Raw genomic sequence first — 17,577 nt, 5'->3', positions numbered from 1 at the left:
TGGAGTGTGTCCAGAGAAGGGCAACGAGGCTGGTGAGGGGTCTGGAGAACAAGTCTTATGAGGAGCGGCTGAGGGAGCTGGGGTTGTTTAGCCTGGAGAAAAGAAGGCTGAGGGGAGACCTCATCGCTCTCTACAACTACCTGAAAGGAGGCTGTAGCAAGGTGGGTGTCGGTCTCTTCTCCCAAGTAACTGGCGAAAGGACGAGAGGAAATGGCCTCAAGTTGCACCAGGGGAGGTTTAGATTGGATGTAAGGAAAAATTTCTTTACTGAAAGAGTAGTTAAACATTGGAACAGGCTGCCCAGGGAAGTGGTTGAGTCACCATCCCTGGAAGTATTTAAAAGACGGGTAGATGAGGCGCTTAGGGACATGGTTTAGTGGGCATGGTGGTGTTGGGTTGACGGTTGGACTCGATGATCTTGGAGGTCTCTTCCAACCTTAATGATTCTATGATTCTATGAGATTAGGAAGCATTTCTTTACCGAGAGGGTGGTCAAACACTGGAACAGGCTTCCTAGGGAGGTGGTTGATGCCCCAGGCCTGTCAGTGTTTAAGAGGCATGTGGACAATGCCCTTAACAACATGCTTTAACTTGATCAGCTCTGAATTGGTCAGGTGGTTGGACCAGATGATCGTTGTAGGTCCCTTCCAACTGAAAATATTCTATTCTATTCTATTCAAATGCCATTCAATCACAAAACAGAAATATCAGGGCAGGACAAGAATCCACCGGGGCAGCCCCATGAGCACCTGCCACCATCAGAAATCCACAGAGAATGGGAGGGACGGGGCACGCAAGAGCAGTGCTGCCCTGCAAGGCTCATGACTTCTGCCCTTGTATGCCAACAGCACAACCATAGGGCAACCCCCTGTGTCTTCTCTAAACCTCACCCTGCTTATGGACAAGGACTTCAATAACATCCTCACCCATTTAATTGTGTAAGTGTAATAAACTCTAGTTGCAGGAGAGGGTCTGACCCCAAATCTACACACATTCCTTTAAAGAACCTGTCAGCTCTTACACGGCTTAGCTTTGGTCAACAGCACACAGATCTCTGCCTGCCTGATGCTGCTCATGTACCCCAGAAACTCAGTACACACGTAACAGGTTTTATATTTTGCTCATGCACTTATTACCCTTGAGGCTACTGATATACTCGAAGTCCCACACACACGCAATTTTGTAGCGCTGGGGCCACTATCAATATGTAACAGGCTACTGCTCACAATCCAGGCATATTTAGACCAGTAGCTTTAAATCCTTTGTTGGAAAGGAATCTTAATGAGTTACCTTACATGGTGAATTTCAGGAAACAACCAAGAAAACACTTAAAAATCCCCCAAGTGTTTGTGATTTACTAAGACTACTGACCTGTTGATGACATGTTGCCAAAGCTTTTCAGCAGGTTGATCAGTGTGGTCATTAACGTGGGAAGAGAAAACTGCCTTCTGTATTTCCCTGCGCTACTACTTGTAACACCACAGCCAACCAACAAGTAGGCCTCGGTAGTATTTTCATAAAACAAAGGAAGTATGCTCTGCCTCCAAAAATATACAATGCTTCCCCTTTGTTGTTTCATATCCTTAATGATTTTCCTGGTCTTATTTTGCTTTGAGGGTGATTTATTTACTTTTAGTACCACCTGCTACATATATTTTACCTCTGAGATAAACAACATTTGAGTAATAAGTTACTGTGTATAGGAAACACCCAAGCCCTGCTTACTGCCGGTAATTAGAGTTACATCACTGAAGGGAAGTAGTTGGTCCAAACTCTGCAGGCAGCAAAGCCTATTGATTGCAACATCTTCATAGTTCTTATGATGTATCGTGTGGATTCACTCATGCAAAGCTCAGATGAACAGTTTTCTGAAGGTCAATCCAACTTTAAACAGAAAACAGGAATAACCAAAGCCCAGTCTGTAATATAACATTTGTTAATTCATAATTCTACCTATGTAAATTCTGACAGCTGATTAAAGCTAGAAGGTAGTTTTGATTATTACTAGCAACTTGTATATAGTGTCATACAGAAGTTAATTCTTAATAAGTTGTAATGACTCTATGTCTTTTAAAGAAACAATATGCTTCCATAGCCTTCCTCTCGAGTGCTCCTTTCAGTACTGAGGCTTAATAACAGGTTTCTGTAATAAGATGGTATGATTTCTTAGCCACCACTTTCAATAAATATGCCACCATAACTAATACTGTTCCAGTGAAAATTCAACAGATGTAAAGGATCGTCATGTCTGATAACAATCGCAGTACTCACCTGAAATTAAAATGACAGTACTAACTACTGAAAGGATGGGAGGGTGCTGATATTTATAGGTCATATCTCATGAAGTCTTACAAAACTCAAAAAACTGTTCTTCTGCTGGGAAAAGGCAGAAACACTGAGAGCGACATGAGGGAGCTCTTTCTGTTGACTTACCAATCCTAAAGCCCTTTTTCATACTGAAGTCTAGACTTACCTAGTGATATCTCTCAGAACAGAGACCAGAACTGAGTCCTAGAACCCCACCCTCAAGATAACACAAACACAGGTAATTACCAGTACATATTCACAGCAGAGAGGTCCAAACATATTGTTAAGTTATCATGTGCAGTACTTGAAAATGTGCACTGCACACCTAAAATATTATCAAATTTCATTTATATAGTGCTGCACATTTAGACAGTGTTTTATAGAGTATAATAGAATTTTCATGTTCTGAATAGTGTGCAATCTTAAAAGATAAAACATGGGGACAGCAATTTAACCATGGAAGGGCATGGACAGATTGATTGTTGTGAAGTCAAGGCTGCAGCAGGTGTTCCCTGAAGATTTAATACTCTTACAGTAAAAACAGCAGTAAGAAATCTGCTTCTGGAAAAATTTTGCTTGAGAAATAACAAAAGGTAAGCCAAAATGTGGCCTGCGTAACTTGAAGAGGAACAGAACTTAAGTTGCCAAAGAGAGGTAAAGCTAAAGTAACAAGGGTGTCACAGGACTGAAATGACCTCACAGCACGTGAACAGTATGGAGACCAAAAGGCTTGCACATCCATTAACACCTCACCAGCACACCACCAATGCAAGTGACAGTCCTGGACATAGGTCCAAAGGGCCATTGAGTCCATCCCCTGTTCCCACAGCAGGATCCACTTCACTTGTGTAAGTGCACATTAGCATAACCTGCTCCAAAAGGTGTCCATGCTGCAGACTTCAGGCCTCCCCCAGCACCCTGCTCCTTACTGTTCAAGGGTCCCCTGTCCCCATCCCCCAGCCTGACCTGAATCTCCATTTCCATGGTGATGGTCCATCACCCCTTACTGTGCCGATAGTGGGCACAGAGGACAGGTACCCTCCCCTTCTCCGCAACAGCCTTGCACAGACATCATGGCTGACTGACCCTGTCTGATCCCTCCACTCCCTCTTAGTTCCCCCTGTAGCAAGGGCAGCACCAACAATGTCGCTTGTACGCACTGGCAACCCTGGAAAGGAAACTCAAAGGGGGGGGTGCCCCCTCCCCCCCCCCCTTTTTTTTAAATCTACTTCCTACCTTTCCTATTGAAATATCTATAGTAATCCATCATCACTTGGGGTTCATTTGGATCAGCTTTCTATTACTGCATCTGCCTCAAAGGGGAGGAAAGTAAAAGTCTGCCTGTTCATTATCAGACCTGCTATTTAAATATTCTCAAATATGCCGTGCCAAATGCACCATATTTAGACATACGTAATGCATACAGTGTACAAGAGGACCTGAGCCTATACAACCCTATGGAGCAGTGTACTAGGCATCAAGATGTTCATGCTTGTAGATCTGCCAAACAATACATATAGTCCTACCTAACCAGCCAAACATTTACCAAATGAGATGAACATATATTTACTGTGTTGGTGACAGAACAAGGTTTTCTTGCCTCAGCTGTGCTGCGTTCTGCCATTACCCCTGGAGAGAGCATTTTTCAATTGAAGTAAACTCAGCCTGAGTGAAATCAAGTCACAAAAAACTATTGCTACACCATTTAAATACAATGGCAAACTAATAAAAGGTTGTGAGTGCACTTTAAACAAAATGCAGTTGAATTAAAACATCCAAAAATGATTGCCCAGGCCAAATGTTCTCTAAGAAAAAATTTTAAAATCCCAGTAAAATTATCGCTCACAGAGTTTCCATATAATTAAGAGCCTAGTTCTCATATTCTAAAGAGTTGTTCACATAGGTTTGGGTGAAGTTTTATTTTATTCTCTTTGCAGTGTCACAATAGCTCCCCAAATCAAATGAGCAACAGGCCCCAATATTTTGGAAACCATTACTTAGCTTAAAACCCATCACATGCTATAACTCCTAGGCCATAAAAAGTAAGAGGTAAATCCAGGCAAAGGAATTGTTTTGAAGCTGAAGGGAATGAGGGGATTACCGCAGTAAGGCACCTGCTGGGCTTGCAGTGTCCTTGAAGGGCTGCGTAGCCTGTATTTCCCCTGGGGAATGAGAGGAAGGGAGTCTTTTCAACACAGCTCTACCTCAACCGAGGAACGTGCCTTTGTAAACTGCAAGTCAGCTCAGTATCTACCTGCTCAGTTACTGCTGAGGCTGTGAGCCTGATTTCCAACCAGCATTAACAATATCGTGCAAAATAACCTAAAAAGATCTAGACCAATTCCACTAAATGATCCTGCTGACCCCCCCCCAGACGGGAAATTACCTTCAGCCATGCCTTACCTGAAGTTGGGCAATACTTACGAGTGTTTCATAAGACTACTGTTATTTAAATACAACAAAAGCAGGCAGAATGCTTTGCTCCTCCTCAAAGTAAATGGAGGCGGTACCCAATTTTGCTGAATAGCACTTCTTTCAGCAGAGCCGCCAGCTCCAGCAGCACCTGCACTGGGTCACAGCAGTCACCTTCAATACTTCTAGAAACTTGATGTTTCCACCTTTATTTCCACACCAACCCTATTCAATACTGCAGTGCTCCCAGACTGCTGCTACATAATCTGTGGGTGAAGGAAAGGGAACCTGGGCCTTTACCTGCCCTGAAAAGCTGAAAAATATCAAACTTTCTTCAATTAAAATTCTGCTAAAACAAAGGGAGTTAGAAGCCAATGTCATCTTAACTTCCACAGATAAAAGCACAGCCCATTGTAACATAAGCATAAGTAGTAAGAGCTGAATATCTCTGATTCAAGTGTTACCTAAGCGCTTTCATTCAGAGTATGCATGTTTCCTCTCCGGAACATTTGCCATTACAGAGAACTGTATTCTAGCACTTAATGTGCAGAAGTGAGTTTACAGTACAAATAAGTAGACAAACAAAACAACAATAAAATCTGTCTGGATCGACAAGTGCTCATACAATTCTAAGACATGTCCTGTAGTTAAAATAACCATTATTGTACAGGTTCTCCCCTGCAGATGGATATTCTTATGAAAAGAAACACAAATGCCACCCAAGAACAACTAACTGATCCCACAACATCCAGTTAGCTATACAATGTGAAGCTCTTGCTCTGCTAGGCATGTCTGTGGTATTATCCAACAACAGAACATGTAAAATAAGCAGCAATGCAAAATTTTCAGAATTGAAGCAAAAATTTTGTTAACTATTTGCTTTGTTCTTCAGCTTTATACCTGAACTATTTTTAACGACAGCTTTCCTCTTACAAACATGCAGAATTAACAACAGTGAACAAAGTAAAGTTTGATTCAAAAGTGAAATACAACAAGTGAAATACAACAGATCTGCTGGCAGCACCTTCCATCCAAGCCATTTCTCAAGCAGCTTTAGTGCAAGTTTGGATTTTACAGGAAAAAAAATCTGTTAATAGAGTACCTGTCTAGAAGGAAGAGCAGGGGAAGCTGAACCGACAGATGACGGAGAAGAGGCAGCAGCTGAATCATGAGGTGCAGGGCAAGAGGGAGTTGGGGACTGAGAATGGGATAAGCCTTTAGTAGGTAGCTTATTCTGTATAGAGCAGAAACAGGAGAGTTATCCAAGAGACAGTGACATTAGCACAGGTTAAGAGAATAACCTCACAGTCATGCATCAAAAAAATAGAAAGATAATAACTAAAATTCTGCTCCTTTCTCTATTTCTGCACAGTGAGGAGCCATGGAAATCATCCTGGCAAAACCTTCACAGCAAAGGATATTATTGTACTCAGTTTTCTTATCAAAAATATTTACAGTGGGCAGTAAGGTAAGATAGTGCTGGGAGAAAGCATAACGAAACATAAGAAATACCAGATCGCACTAAGAGCTACTACTGCTCACCAACTCATTAGAACTGTGAGCTACCAGTGTACACTTAAGCACAAGACATGGTTTATTCTAACACATTTCTCTTGTGCTGAAGTACTCTGCCTAGCTTTATGATTTAGATTGTGTTTTACCTCAATTAAATTATGCAGTAATATTTAAACAAAGCTTTTTACCAGTTTCAGTGGAATCCACATTACTTTCCAGATCCACCCAGGATGAAAGGAAAGTTAAAAACAAAACTACTGCAATTTTCCCCACCCCCCATGAATTCTTATACATCTTCTAACTCAGCACTTCTTCAGGTGCAAAACCTAATAGTCACCTTTGGAAACTCCACGTATCCAAACATTGAGGCAAGATGTGCTGCTTTCTCTTTAATGTTCTTTTTATGAAATTCCCTATTTGCTATGGTCTGAGCTCTTTTCTGCAATAAAGGCCAGGGAAGGAAAGCCGAGAAAAGAAAGAGAGGGAGATTTCAGTTAATGTCACATACATCATCAGAATACAGCAAGTTTGTAGAAAGACTCTTTATTGTCTTAATACAACCTAAAGTCGACAGAGAAAAAGCCAGCATATTCAGGGAAAACACAGTATACAGATTAACATATGGAGTTAAGAGATAGAAAGGAAAAGAAATTGCTTGTCACCTGTTTCATTTTTTCCTCCAGGTGCTGAAGACGCTCAAGCACTCCAGAAAGTACAAATGCAGCAGAACAGGCAGATGCGAGATTTTCAGAGGTTTCTGACAGACTGGGCTGGGTATCTGTTTTTTGTACAGTCTTTGCTCTCCTGGCCATATGATCAGAACCATTTAAAGACTGTTTGGGTTCCCTGACCTCGTGTTCACTCCTAGCTACCACCTGAAACTGGGAAACACTTGAAGTGAAAAAAATCTGCTTTCTGCACTAACATGCAGTATATGCAGCTTTTAAGGATGCTTCTGAAAGCACAGCACAGTCATGCACTTAACTAGAAATAAAATGTCCTCACATCACTCTTTGCACACTATCTACTGCATCTCTGATGCTTGTGTCCATGCACTGAAATAAATCAGTCCTACGTAACTTATGCAGGTCTTGACCTCCTTCTCTAGGTTTGTGTCAGTTTTTATACATAACCCCAGATAACATCAGTGCAGAAGAACACGAGACTACATCTCCTTCTAGGGTTTTAAGCAAAGGTTTGGGGGGGGGTTTTAGCATCGCATCTGCCTGAAACTAAACTTACAATCAAATTGTAAGAATATCAACAGTAGTTCTTGGCATATTTCTAGATCTAGTCTGACCCGCGTCAAGCTATAATGCATTTCAGATTTAAAGCATTTTCTGAGGTGTTCAGAATAGGTCTCTGAATATGAATCTTCATATAAAATAGCTTTTGAAGTAAATGAAACATTTGAACCTGTTCAGCTTTATCAAATTCAGTCTTAAAAATGACCTTACAGTTGTTTTTTTATGACAGTTTTCTACTTCATCCTATCTGTCCAATTCAAATAAATACACAAACTTTCCAAATTTCTCAGAATTAAAATTAAAAAAACCTAATGCCAATCAACTTGCAGTGTGCTCCTGATGTTTCAGGATAGCACACCTGCCTTTAAAACAACAATTCTCAACCAGTTTATGAATCCATATTTTTCATCAAGCTGATCTGCAGATTTCCACATGCAATGAAGGTCTCATTTCACTGCAGACTACTCTTGAAATGTCACTACAGGATATCTACTTCTATTTCAAACTCTAATGTAAAGTGAATGTGAATACTATTTGATATGAGATTGCTTTCATTGGAAGTACTAAATACATTTAGACAATGTATTCAAAAAAATTTTGCCCCATGTATATGATGCTGCAAAAGAGCTTGCTTTCAGCAGAAATTCTTATCACAAGTTCTACTTAAAGAAATAAAAAAACCCTGGGCATCAATATCAGCTTTTCAATGCTCAAGCTTTTATCTTAGACATTTTTGCCAGGTTTATCAGATTGAAAAACTCCCCTTGCCTTATCATTACAACAGCCCAAAGCATTAAGTACATGCACAGACAAATTTTTAGGTACTGCTGTAGTTTTCTCGCATGTTAAATGTAGCTATATAATTATATTTATACAATTTGGAGTCTAGATGTGATAACACAGAAATCAACACCTATGTTTTTAGTTTTTTTCCCACACAATTACTAATTCTTTCAAATAGTTTTCTCATCTGGCCAAGCAGGTGTAAAATAGCCTTAAGCTTTAATGGGGTTTTCACAATTCTCAGTTAAATATGTGTTAACTCTGCAGATTACATCCAAATATTGTTTTATATATTCTGTAGTTACACAATAACATTGAGTTCCCAGCAGTAAGAGAAATGGTGTGCTTGTCAGGTGTTACCCATATGAGTTCCTACCTGCCTTTTTGGTTGAGGTGGAAGAAGACTTGGATCCTTAGGTTTAGCAAAGCGAGGATTAACAGGAGGGTCAGAAGAGAGCAGGGCTGGTCTACCTATTAGCTCCTTGTAAAGCATTTTTAAAATTATAAAGACAGAATGGAAAAAAAAAGGAAGACAGTAAATAGGATTCGAAGATCTTTTTGAGGCAGAAAGAAATAGAAGCTGCTTTTAAAGACATGTTACTATGGAGCTTAACAACATGTTTTGCAGATTTTTGTCACCTACTCTTTTGTTAACCCCTTCTACCATCAAAGGTATTTTGATTAATTAAAATTCAGCACATTCAGTATTCTTTAAGTGAGGTCATGATGAAAAGGTAACACATCAAGACTTCCTTGAACATGGCCAAGCAAACCCCTGCACACATATCACACGCAGAAAGCTCAGGGCATTGACAAGTAGCCAAACAACAGTGGTTCACGGACTGAGAAAGTCACTTGACATCTATAAAGCCTACACTTCTGGAGGACTTAAATATGTAAATAAACAAATTGATACAAGCACAAAGAATTAAGAAAGCTACCACCCTTGACAGAACCTTGACACCTTGCTCAACCTTCCTTCAGATCTTTTAGGTGGCAGATCCGAACTCAGCTGACTCAAACCATCTCACTGGCTAAAGCGTGATTTTCAGCTTATCATCCCTACCTCGACAGCACGGGATTATTTTTAAAACACCTCTAGTCACACCAACAACAAACCATGAACATGCTGTGGAATGTACAAATATATTCCATTATGCCTACTTTAGGAACGGAAATGGCAGCCAGACACATCTTGCAAAAGATTAGGTTCCCTTATGCTTTCTAAATTTTCCACAAAGAAAGATTCCACTGGATACGCAGTGTCCTTTATTCATAGAATATAGGAAGAAAACGTCCTTCTGCAATACCATATGCAGCCAGCTTAGGCTTCCACACAAAGCAAAAATTCTACAGACTGGCTTACAAGAGATTTCTAGACATTGCAATTCTGCTACACTTTATTGATGTAATAGATATTAATACAGTATATTAATATGCATTAGTCAATCTATAGTAATCATTTGTTCGCTAAGTATTGAGAGGAATACCTTTTATTTGCATAAAGTATAAAAAACCCACAACCCGCTTCAAACACATAACAGATCCATTTCTTCCCTTGGAAATCTGCATCACGTTCACAAGGAGGGACTACAGTTTAGTTTCAGAGATTACTTTTATGTTCATCTATGACCTACCTGCCTCCGAAGAATTGTATTTGGAGCATTCTCTTCAAACTTTGCCAACAGTTGAGTTGCCATTGATTTAACTTTATTCTGGTTCATTCCTTCTCTGCCACCACTCTGTTCTTTCCCAGCATTTGTCCCTTGGCTTGAAAAGCCTGAAGCCTGCAAGGAAACAACAAACTGTTTTTCTCGAGTTTACCTTTCACTCATGAAGAGAGTGAAAGAGAGAGATAAAATCCTTATCAGCAAAGGGTGAAAGAAAACACAGTCTACAGTATATTAAAAATGACACTGTTTAGCATGCAAAAGTCACCAAAAAAGTATTTTCTTTGGTCCCAGAGTACAGTAAAAAGGGAACATTAATCGGTGCTGGTGATGATAAAGCCGAGTCACAAAGGTAACTAATCAGAGAAGGGCTAGGAACCAAGCTGCAATGCAAACTCTTAAAACAAAAATTTGTTTAAATAACTGAGTTGGGAAAAGGAAAAAAAAAAAACCCAAAAACCCAATACCTTAAATGTCCTTGGGTCAGAAAGAAAACTAGTGCAATTTGGGTAATGCTGTCCTCCCTACCAAATGATTTAAATAAATTTAGCTGTTCTTTAGTGCACACCACAGTAAATTCGAGGTTTTAAGGGGAGAAGCTTTTTGTTCCCACCAAGCACAAGAGGCCAAGCCCTGGCCCCCCAACTCCCGCTGCTTCCTCAGCTCTAGCGCTCATCAAGGAGCTGGATATGTGTGGACACCACTGAACACCAACCTCCTCGAAGACACCAAAAAGACCTTTTCGACGTCTTTTGTTAGTCTCATTTTCTTCCGTTTTCCCTTCAACCTGAAACGGTAAAGCCAAAACAAGTTCTATGGACTACTGCAGCAGTTACCAGATTTACCCAAGCTGTTCCTCCCAGAATATTAACTTTCATAACCAGGCAAGTGTGGTCTGGCCTGTGTTAAACAAGGCAAACACAGGTGAGCAGTGCCAGTGCACGGGGGTCCTCATTGCATTGGCATGCCTCGTTATGCCCCCACAGCTCAGCAGGATCGTTCCTTGCATAATGAGCCTGGTGGCCCTCGTGGCAGTTATCACAGATGTAAAAGCTGCCATGTAACCCCTGACTGGGAGTTCCCACTGGACTCTGATGGGTGAGAATACATGCTCATACACTTTGTTGAATACAGGCCCTACAACGCTGGTGTTTGCCTTTTCCTCTTTCAGTACTAAAGAGTTTATAATTCACAAAGCACTAGCACATACTTGAAGAAAAAGGCTTTATAGTATCAGTTATTCTGTGAATTTTAATCTAGACTACACTGGTTTCCATATAAATAATGAAATAAAAAAACCCCTCACTCTTTCACTATAGCCTCCACATCTCTTAACCTAGATATCTGCATGCAGATCATGTGTTCTTAGTGCAGACATATCTACTTTTTTTGAGCAATTATTGTCTGCCTTAAAGGTCTGTCTCCCTTGTAAGGTTCATCTCCCTGACTATGACTTTACATTACAGTACTTAAGCAACTAAATTGCTATTTTGTGCTCAAGCCATGCACAGTTCAATTATTTTACTGAACTAGAGATTACATGAACAATAAATAATACTTCATACTCAGTCCGCACAAACTTGCAAAATAGTCAATGCTTAAAAATTTGTATCAGTTCTTATTAAAGTCAGTCTTGAAGAATTGGTACAATGGAGATATTTTTTTGTCTGATAAATGCCACGTTATATTTTATGAACAATAAACTACATTCCACTTATTTGCATTTGCCCACACTGTAACTTAGTGATTGCTCAGCCAACTTAAAAAAAGAAAAAAGAATAAAGAGAGAAAGATCAAAGAATACAGGCTTCCTTTTTACATATATACTGTTTATAATAAATCATTACGCAGCGAATAGAAGTAATCCCAAACAACTTCTGGGCAAACACCAAAAGAATCAGATGACAATATTTTGATTACTTTGTATGCTTTGGTACATTGTCTTTCAAGTACCAGCTCTCAGTAACCTAGCTTTACACTACCTATAATCATCAGTCTACCAAGGAAGAGCGAACAATGTAACAGCACAATGTATTCTGCATAATAATCTGTACCACATAAAAGCAGAATTTGCCTAAGTGAATGGAGCAAACAAGATGTTGCCTTTCAAAAACCTTACATAAAGGACTTTCATTAACATCTTTACAATGAAGTCAAAGACAAAGCAATTTAATTGCCTAGCAAGACTCCAAGAAAAAGGATTGTGCCCTTTATTGTGTAAACACCTCCATTCATTTATTAGTCTGGAGCACAGGAAATCTGAGTTCCTCTCCAGCCCGGCTGACACTCGTGGGAGAATGGAAAACATTATCCAGCCCAGCACAGACTGCCAGAACAGCTACCGCCACACCAGCTCCAGGCCCCCGCTTCCCGGTCTCTCACAACCTGCACCCAGATAAGGATCCCTGTTCCAGCCAAATAAAAGGACAAACTAGATGGTACGGAAAGTTTAGTAAGTGACACTCTGTTACCCCGGCTGGTTTTTGACTCTGTGATACATGAGTGCTCTCCTACTGTCATGCCTGGATAATGCTCAGCACCACTTTTTGCAGGGGAAAGAACCATAAAACTGAAGCCACAGCCAAACTCTTAACTCCAGCAGTTGCTTTCCAAGGAGCTTCATTTCCCAGCTAGTTTCAGACAGTTACGGCACTCGCAAGTGTCTGTCCTAACCCGAGTCCTGTGTTTCTTGCTACGTTCCATGCCCCATCCATGACAGGGCTGCAAAGCCTTATACAAAATAAGGTCTTGACAGTCCTGCTCCCCAAGCTGATTTGGAAAATATCCCTTCCACTCTCCTTTCAAATGAGCCCCTGTAGCGTGAAACCAAAGGGGCCCATCAAGCAAATCACCTCATGCTTTCATGTAGTGCCAAGAACTATACCTCCTGTTATGACAGAAGGCTTATTTCATGACAGGAGGTTAGTCAGAGGGCTGTACGGCTTAGTAATGGAAAGCTCTTCCCACTACTAAAAGTCTATTTACTTCTGCAAATAACTCAGGGAAAAACAACAACATTGTGGTCATGAAAAATGTTTTTCTTCTAAAGAAGTCACCCACAAGAAAAAGCACTGTTTATTTTGCCTATTTCGTTTCTCACTGCTTGGATAGGTGGGAAACATGTCACTTGGTTTTGTGTATATGTGGGTGGCGGGGAAAAGTTACTTCCTAAGAAGGATATATGAGGTTACTGGGCAATTGACTGTCCACAGGTTTTGAAAATGTGTTTGTGGATGGAAAATATTCAAGATGTAAGTCAGTCTAGGAAATATCTGGAACTTCTGGAGTAATTCTTCAGAAGTGAAAAAAAAAGAAATTAAAAAAAATCACATTTCTACCAAAATTGAGAAGCAACAAATTTAAAAAGCAATATATTACAATACTGAGAAATGCAGTCCATACACGTACACCTGAACTTTTATTAAGGACACTGAATTCCGAAAGAAGTAGGAAATCTGTACTTTTGCAGGCAAAACTTAGAGTCTCTGCATAGGTGTAAATGAAGCAATACAGTTAAGCATTAAGGAGGTCTGTTTAAAAAAAAAAAAAGAAAAGAAAAAAAAAACAAAGAACGAACTTAAGAATCATTGTAGTTGATATAAAGTTTCTGGCTAGCCCAGGAAAATCAAAACCTGGAACAGTTTCGCATTATGCAGTGTTTCAGAAAATGCAGAATTTAAATTCATTTTGGTAGAGGAGTACATGCTGCTGTTTAACCTGTGCTGGTTAACCTGCAACAGTTGGACTTGAGACATTGCTGCCTCTGTATGCAGACACTCCCCATTTAAATTGAACTTAAAATGAAGGTAGGCTTGGCTGTGAAAGCAAAGCCCCTCCTCCTCAAGGTCTCCTTTCAGAAGAGGACCAAGTTAATGAATAGGCAAAAGGTGAAACAGTTTATTACCAAATAATTTCATTAGAGTAACTTTTAAGTTAAATCATGTAAAACTTTTGAAGTTATAATCCATTCAGAAACACATAGACAATACTCTCACTGCACACAGTCCTATGCCAGACAGTATTAACTCAGGTCTCCATAACCCTTCAAGGCCCTGGAGTCTTTAATCGCAACATGTATGGGCATGATGTGTTTTATACAGGGACATAAACAGGGCATGTCAATAAGTTTTCATTAGTAAGTGACAAAGAGAGAAAAGTATATGGGTATGACGAAGAGATCATTACCTTGGAGTCATGTTAGTCAACCTGCCCACTGTTTGTCACCATTGCAGGCTTTATACACCTTTAAGAGTTCGAAAGCTTCCTTCCAGAACCTTGACAGCATCCACAAACTGTTCAAATCACTGCTTTAGTTAAAAAACAGCACCCCCACCCAATGAATAAGCATTCTAGCATACCAGTGATTATTTGAACTGATACGTATTATAGCTGTATATTCAACTCTAGGAATACGGAACTACAGTACTATTTTTCTTAAAGGCAGAAATAGCCCAGAAAAATTCCAGACTTTCCCATTAAAAAAAAAAAAACAAACCAAACAAAACCAACCCCCCAAAAAAAACCTAAAGCCCCCCCAACAATATAAAACTTAGCATCTAGCATTGCACAAAATCTCCTAAAAACACGTTTTGAAAAATTTCCAAAAATAAAACATAAAAGACAATACATGTAACAGAGCCAAGATCTCAAATATTTCAAGTTGAAAACCACAACTTATAAACACACCAATTAAAACATCCCCCTCCCCTCACTTTTATCTACACTGAAGACGACTGACAAGGACAATGGATCCGAATTCTTCCCAAGTACACCCAAATTCTCACTGTGATTTGAAATTTTGCATTTACAGAGAACACTTAACTGGGACTATTATTAATGCTTCAGCAATTTGACACTGACAATGCTTCAGTTTTATCCTTACAAACATCATAATGATTGAGTGTGCATGTGTGTTAGCTTTGTTTACGGTGAAATCTTATTTTACTTTTTTACTATGCTCAAAAAATCTCCTTCCACAGGTCTTTTAATAGTAGGATATATAAAACCCCCTTATTTCTGAGCCTGACTTTATTTTCATCTCTTTAAGAGAGAGATTTATAGGACAAGTCTTCCTTCACAACTTACCTTTGGTACTCGTTTTCTTGGTAAAGTTAAATTGATATAATTATTAAAGATGAAGTTCGATGATTTTGCTGAACAAAGATCATTATTTTCTCCATTTTGCTTGTCGTCAGCATCTGTTCAAAAAACAACTGCTTAGGATATTTATTCAGATTTCTTTTTTAAATACTTTGACTAAGCCAGAACTTTCCAGTTGAGTGCTGGTAGCAATTATATGTAAGAAACTCAGGCAAACAAAAGTAAAAACATACAATGTAGGGCGACTTTTTAAAAAAGGAAGAGAAACACCCAGGAATGGACATGCCGTACCCAGTCAGCCTTACCAGAGAATCACTCTAATGACCTGATACATGAACTTCATGATGTCAAGCTGCAGTCATCCAGCTGCTCCTGTTCTCTGAAACCACCAAGGACCCACAAAACCCTGGTCTTCAATCAAGTTTTTCCCTCTTTCCTTTTTTAAGCACAAGGTAACTATTGCAGACAGAAGCAGGCATGCTCGCATGCCAGAATGGCTCAGCTGGGAAAGGACTCTTGGCTCACGAGCAGTGCTTATAAGCAGTCTGGATGAAGTGCTTCCACTCCCCAAACTTGCAAGAATTAGGAGCAGCCTATGTTTGGCTTACCTACTGCCCGCAGAGGTGTGCCCCTGAACAGTTCGTAAAACTTGGAGAGGTACATGACCATGCTGAGCTTGTCGGGCTCCCCGGCTGACCCCACCTCCTTGCCCGTGATCACAGGGGGGATCCCAAACTCCTGCTCAGCCACATCGAATGCCAGCTGGTTGTTTTTGACAATGTCCTCTTCATTCAGAGCATCGAAGTCGCTGCGGGGACAACACACTGGCATCAGTGGCAGTTTGCTCTCTGCTCCCTTCAGAAACATGCAGTGCTCCCTTGCCCATCGGAGAGGTGCAGAACAGCACCATGAATAAGGGCACAGGAATTTCACTGGGTCAAAGCTACAGAGTCTACACAATGACGAAGGTAAAAGTCTCATACAAATCCTGGCTTTGCCAGAAATGTAATTTAAAAGCTATTTCACTGAACTGGATTTTGATGTAGTCCCACGAAAAGACTTATGAAGTCTTTTATTTATGAAGAAATGCAATTCCTCCTCAGGAGTGCTAAGAAAATTTTTCCTCTCCAAATACAGCTATGGTGCTATAGATTTCACCTGTTAGCAATTGACATTTTAGTTTTGATTAGTTCTATAAATCATCAAAGCCAGAAGGAGTAAATTTAGGCTAGCATTTTATGAAACAAGCATGTTATATGTGTGCGCACACTCATGCACAGGCACTACCTTTCTTTTTAAGGTGTTACATGCACAGTTTGAATGAAGACCTGTTCATGTCATAACTGGATTTAGCAGTGCACTAAATAAGTACATCACACATCTGGAACTGTTACCCATTCTCTAATCCATTTTCTATGGGACCTATTCTAAGACTCTGATCCCTTGAACAGCTTCCAAAATTCATGATTAAAATAAACGTGAATAAATTACAAAGCTCGAGGCAGGGTAGTTTCTTTCTCCTCATAAGGAATGTGAGTTTTTGAACCCCCAAAGAATTTCTCTCTCCCCCCCACACACACACTCTGCCTATTTTGGTTGCCAGGGGGCTGCAGGCAGCCCTCCGCCCCAGCCCTGCCCCCCCCCCCCCCCCCCCCCCCCGCCCCCCCCCCCGCCGCCTCTCTTGCCTGCCCAGCTTTCACCTGGCCAAGTCCTTCAGCAGTCCCATTTAATACAAAAAGCCAACAAGATCCGAACACAATGCTAATTAAACAGCAGGTCTGTTAGCCCAGTAAGATATATCTACCAACTTTCTAGAGAGAGCAGTGCTTGAGACATGCTTTCTACAGACAGCGAAGATTACTTTGCTTTCCACAGTCTCTCTCCCCACCTTATATCTGCAAAACCATCCATAATTCCCATTTTTTTAAACTAACCCGAGGCAAAAAATACCTTATTCTTACAACGTTAGCTCTTCCTCTGGCAAAGCTGTACAAACAAGCATCCTGGGTATGGCTCCTATTTTTTCCACCTTAGCACACCTCATAAAAGAGGTCAATCATTTCTTTCATTTATCCACAATAAAGAGAGGCTGACAATAATTAATCCACGACTTTATCCACAATAAAGGGAGGCTGACAATAATTCATTCATGACCCCTAAGTCTGTGTAGGAAGGCAAGAGAATGCATCCGCTGCATACTGGAGACTGGTGAGAGGACAGAAGAGTCACCCCACCACAGACTCTATCAAGCAGGCCCAGTAACCCAGTGCCAGCAATTGCCATTTCCTGACAGCTGTAACACACTGACCCTCTTGTATCTAACCAAGGAACCTTACCAAATATTCATACATAAGAAGCCAGGTCTTGTAGGGTTAGGGCCCCAGAAACACTGTCAAAAGGGGAAGGCTGGCTTACATTCAATACCTAAAGCAGTTAATTTTCAAGGGCCAGCCCTTGTTGCATAGCCCACGTGCCAGGGCAGTGCGCTCTTCTGGAGAAAGACTTGGGCAAAACCACAATCTCCTGTGCACCTCCATGGCTAA

General features: G+C 40.4%; 1 protein-coding gene across 10 annotated transcripts in view; it reads right to left on the bottom strand.

The window, feature by feature from the left end:
• Positions 1–17,577, bottom strand: part of MICAL2 (microtubule associated monooxygenase, calponin and LIM domain containing 2) — an 88,249-nt gene that overhangs the window by 12,074 nt on the left and 58,598 nt on the right. For 7 of the 10 annotated variants that reach the window (XR_664041.1, XM_009334475.1, XM_009334476.1 and 4 more), the window contains exons 13-20: positions 15,643–15,842; positions 15,020–15,132; positions 10,650–10,721; positions 9,902–10,051; positions 8,641–8,745; positions 6,897–7,115; positions 6,572–6,673; positions 5,822–5,953 (exon numbers count right to left, since the gene is read on the bottom strand). Coding sequence is in view for 9 of the 10 variants with exons in the window: in XM_009334475.1 (XP_009332750.1) it covers positions 5,822–5,953; positions 6,572–6,673; positions 6,897–7,115; positions 8,641–8,745; positions 9,902–10,051; positions 10,650–10,721; positions 15,020–15,132; positions 15,643–15,842 (1,093 nt within the window). In the remaining variant the exon portion in view is untranslated. The remainder of the gene's footprint in view (positions 1–5,821; positions 5,954–6,571; positions 6,674–6,896; positions 7,116–8,640; positions 8,746–9,901; positions 10,052–10,649; positions 10,722–15,019; positions 15,133–15,642; positions 15,843–17,577) is intronic. The other 3 variants (XM_009334480.1, XM_009334478.1, XM_009334482.1) reach the window with 3 other exon arrangements.

This window comes from Pygoscelis adeliae, unplaced genomic scaffold (genome assembly GCF_000699105.1).
Source record: "Pygoscelis adeliae isolate BGI_AS28 unplaced genomic scaffold, ASM69910v1 Scaffold171, whole genome shotgun sequence".
NCBI classification, from domain to species: Eukaryota; Metazoa; Chordata; class Aves; order Sphenisciformes; family Spheniscidae; genus Pygoscelis; species Pygoscelis adeliae.
This window is presented reverse-complemented; position numbering and strand designations above follow the sequence as displayed.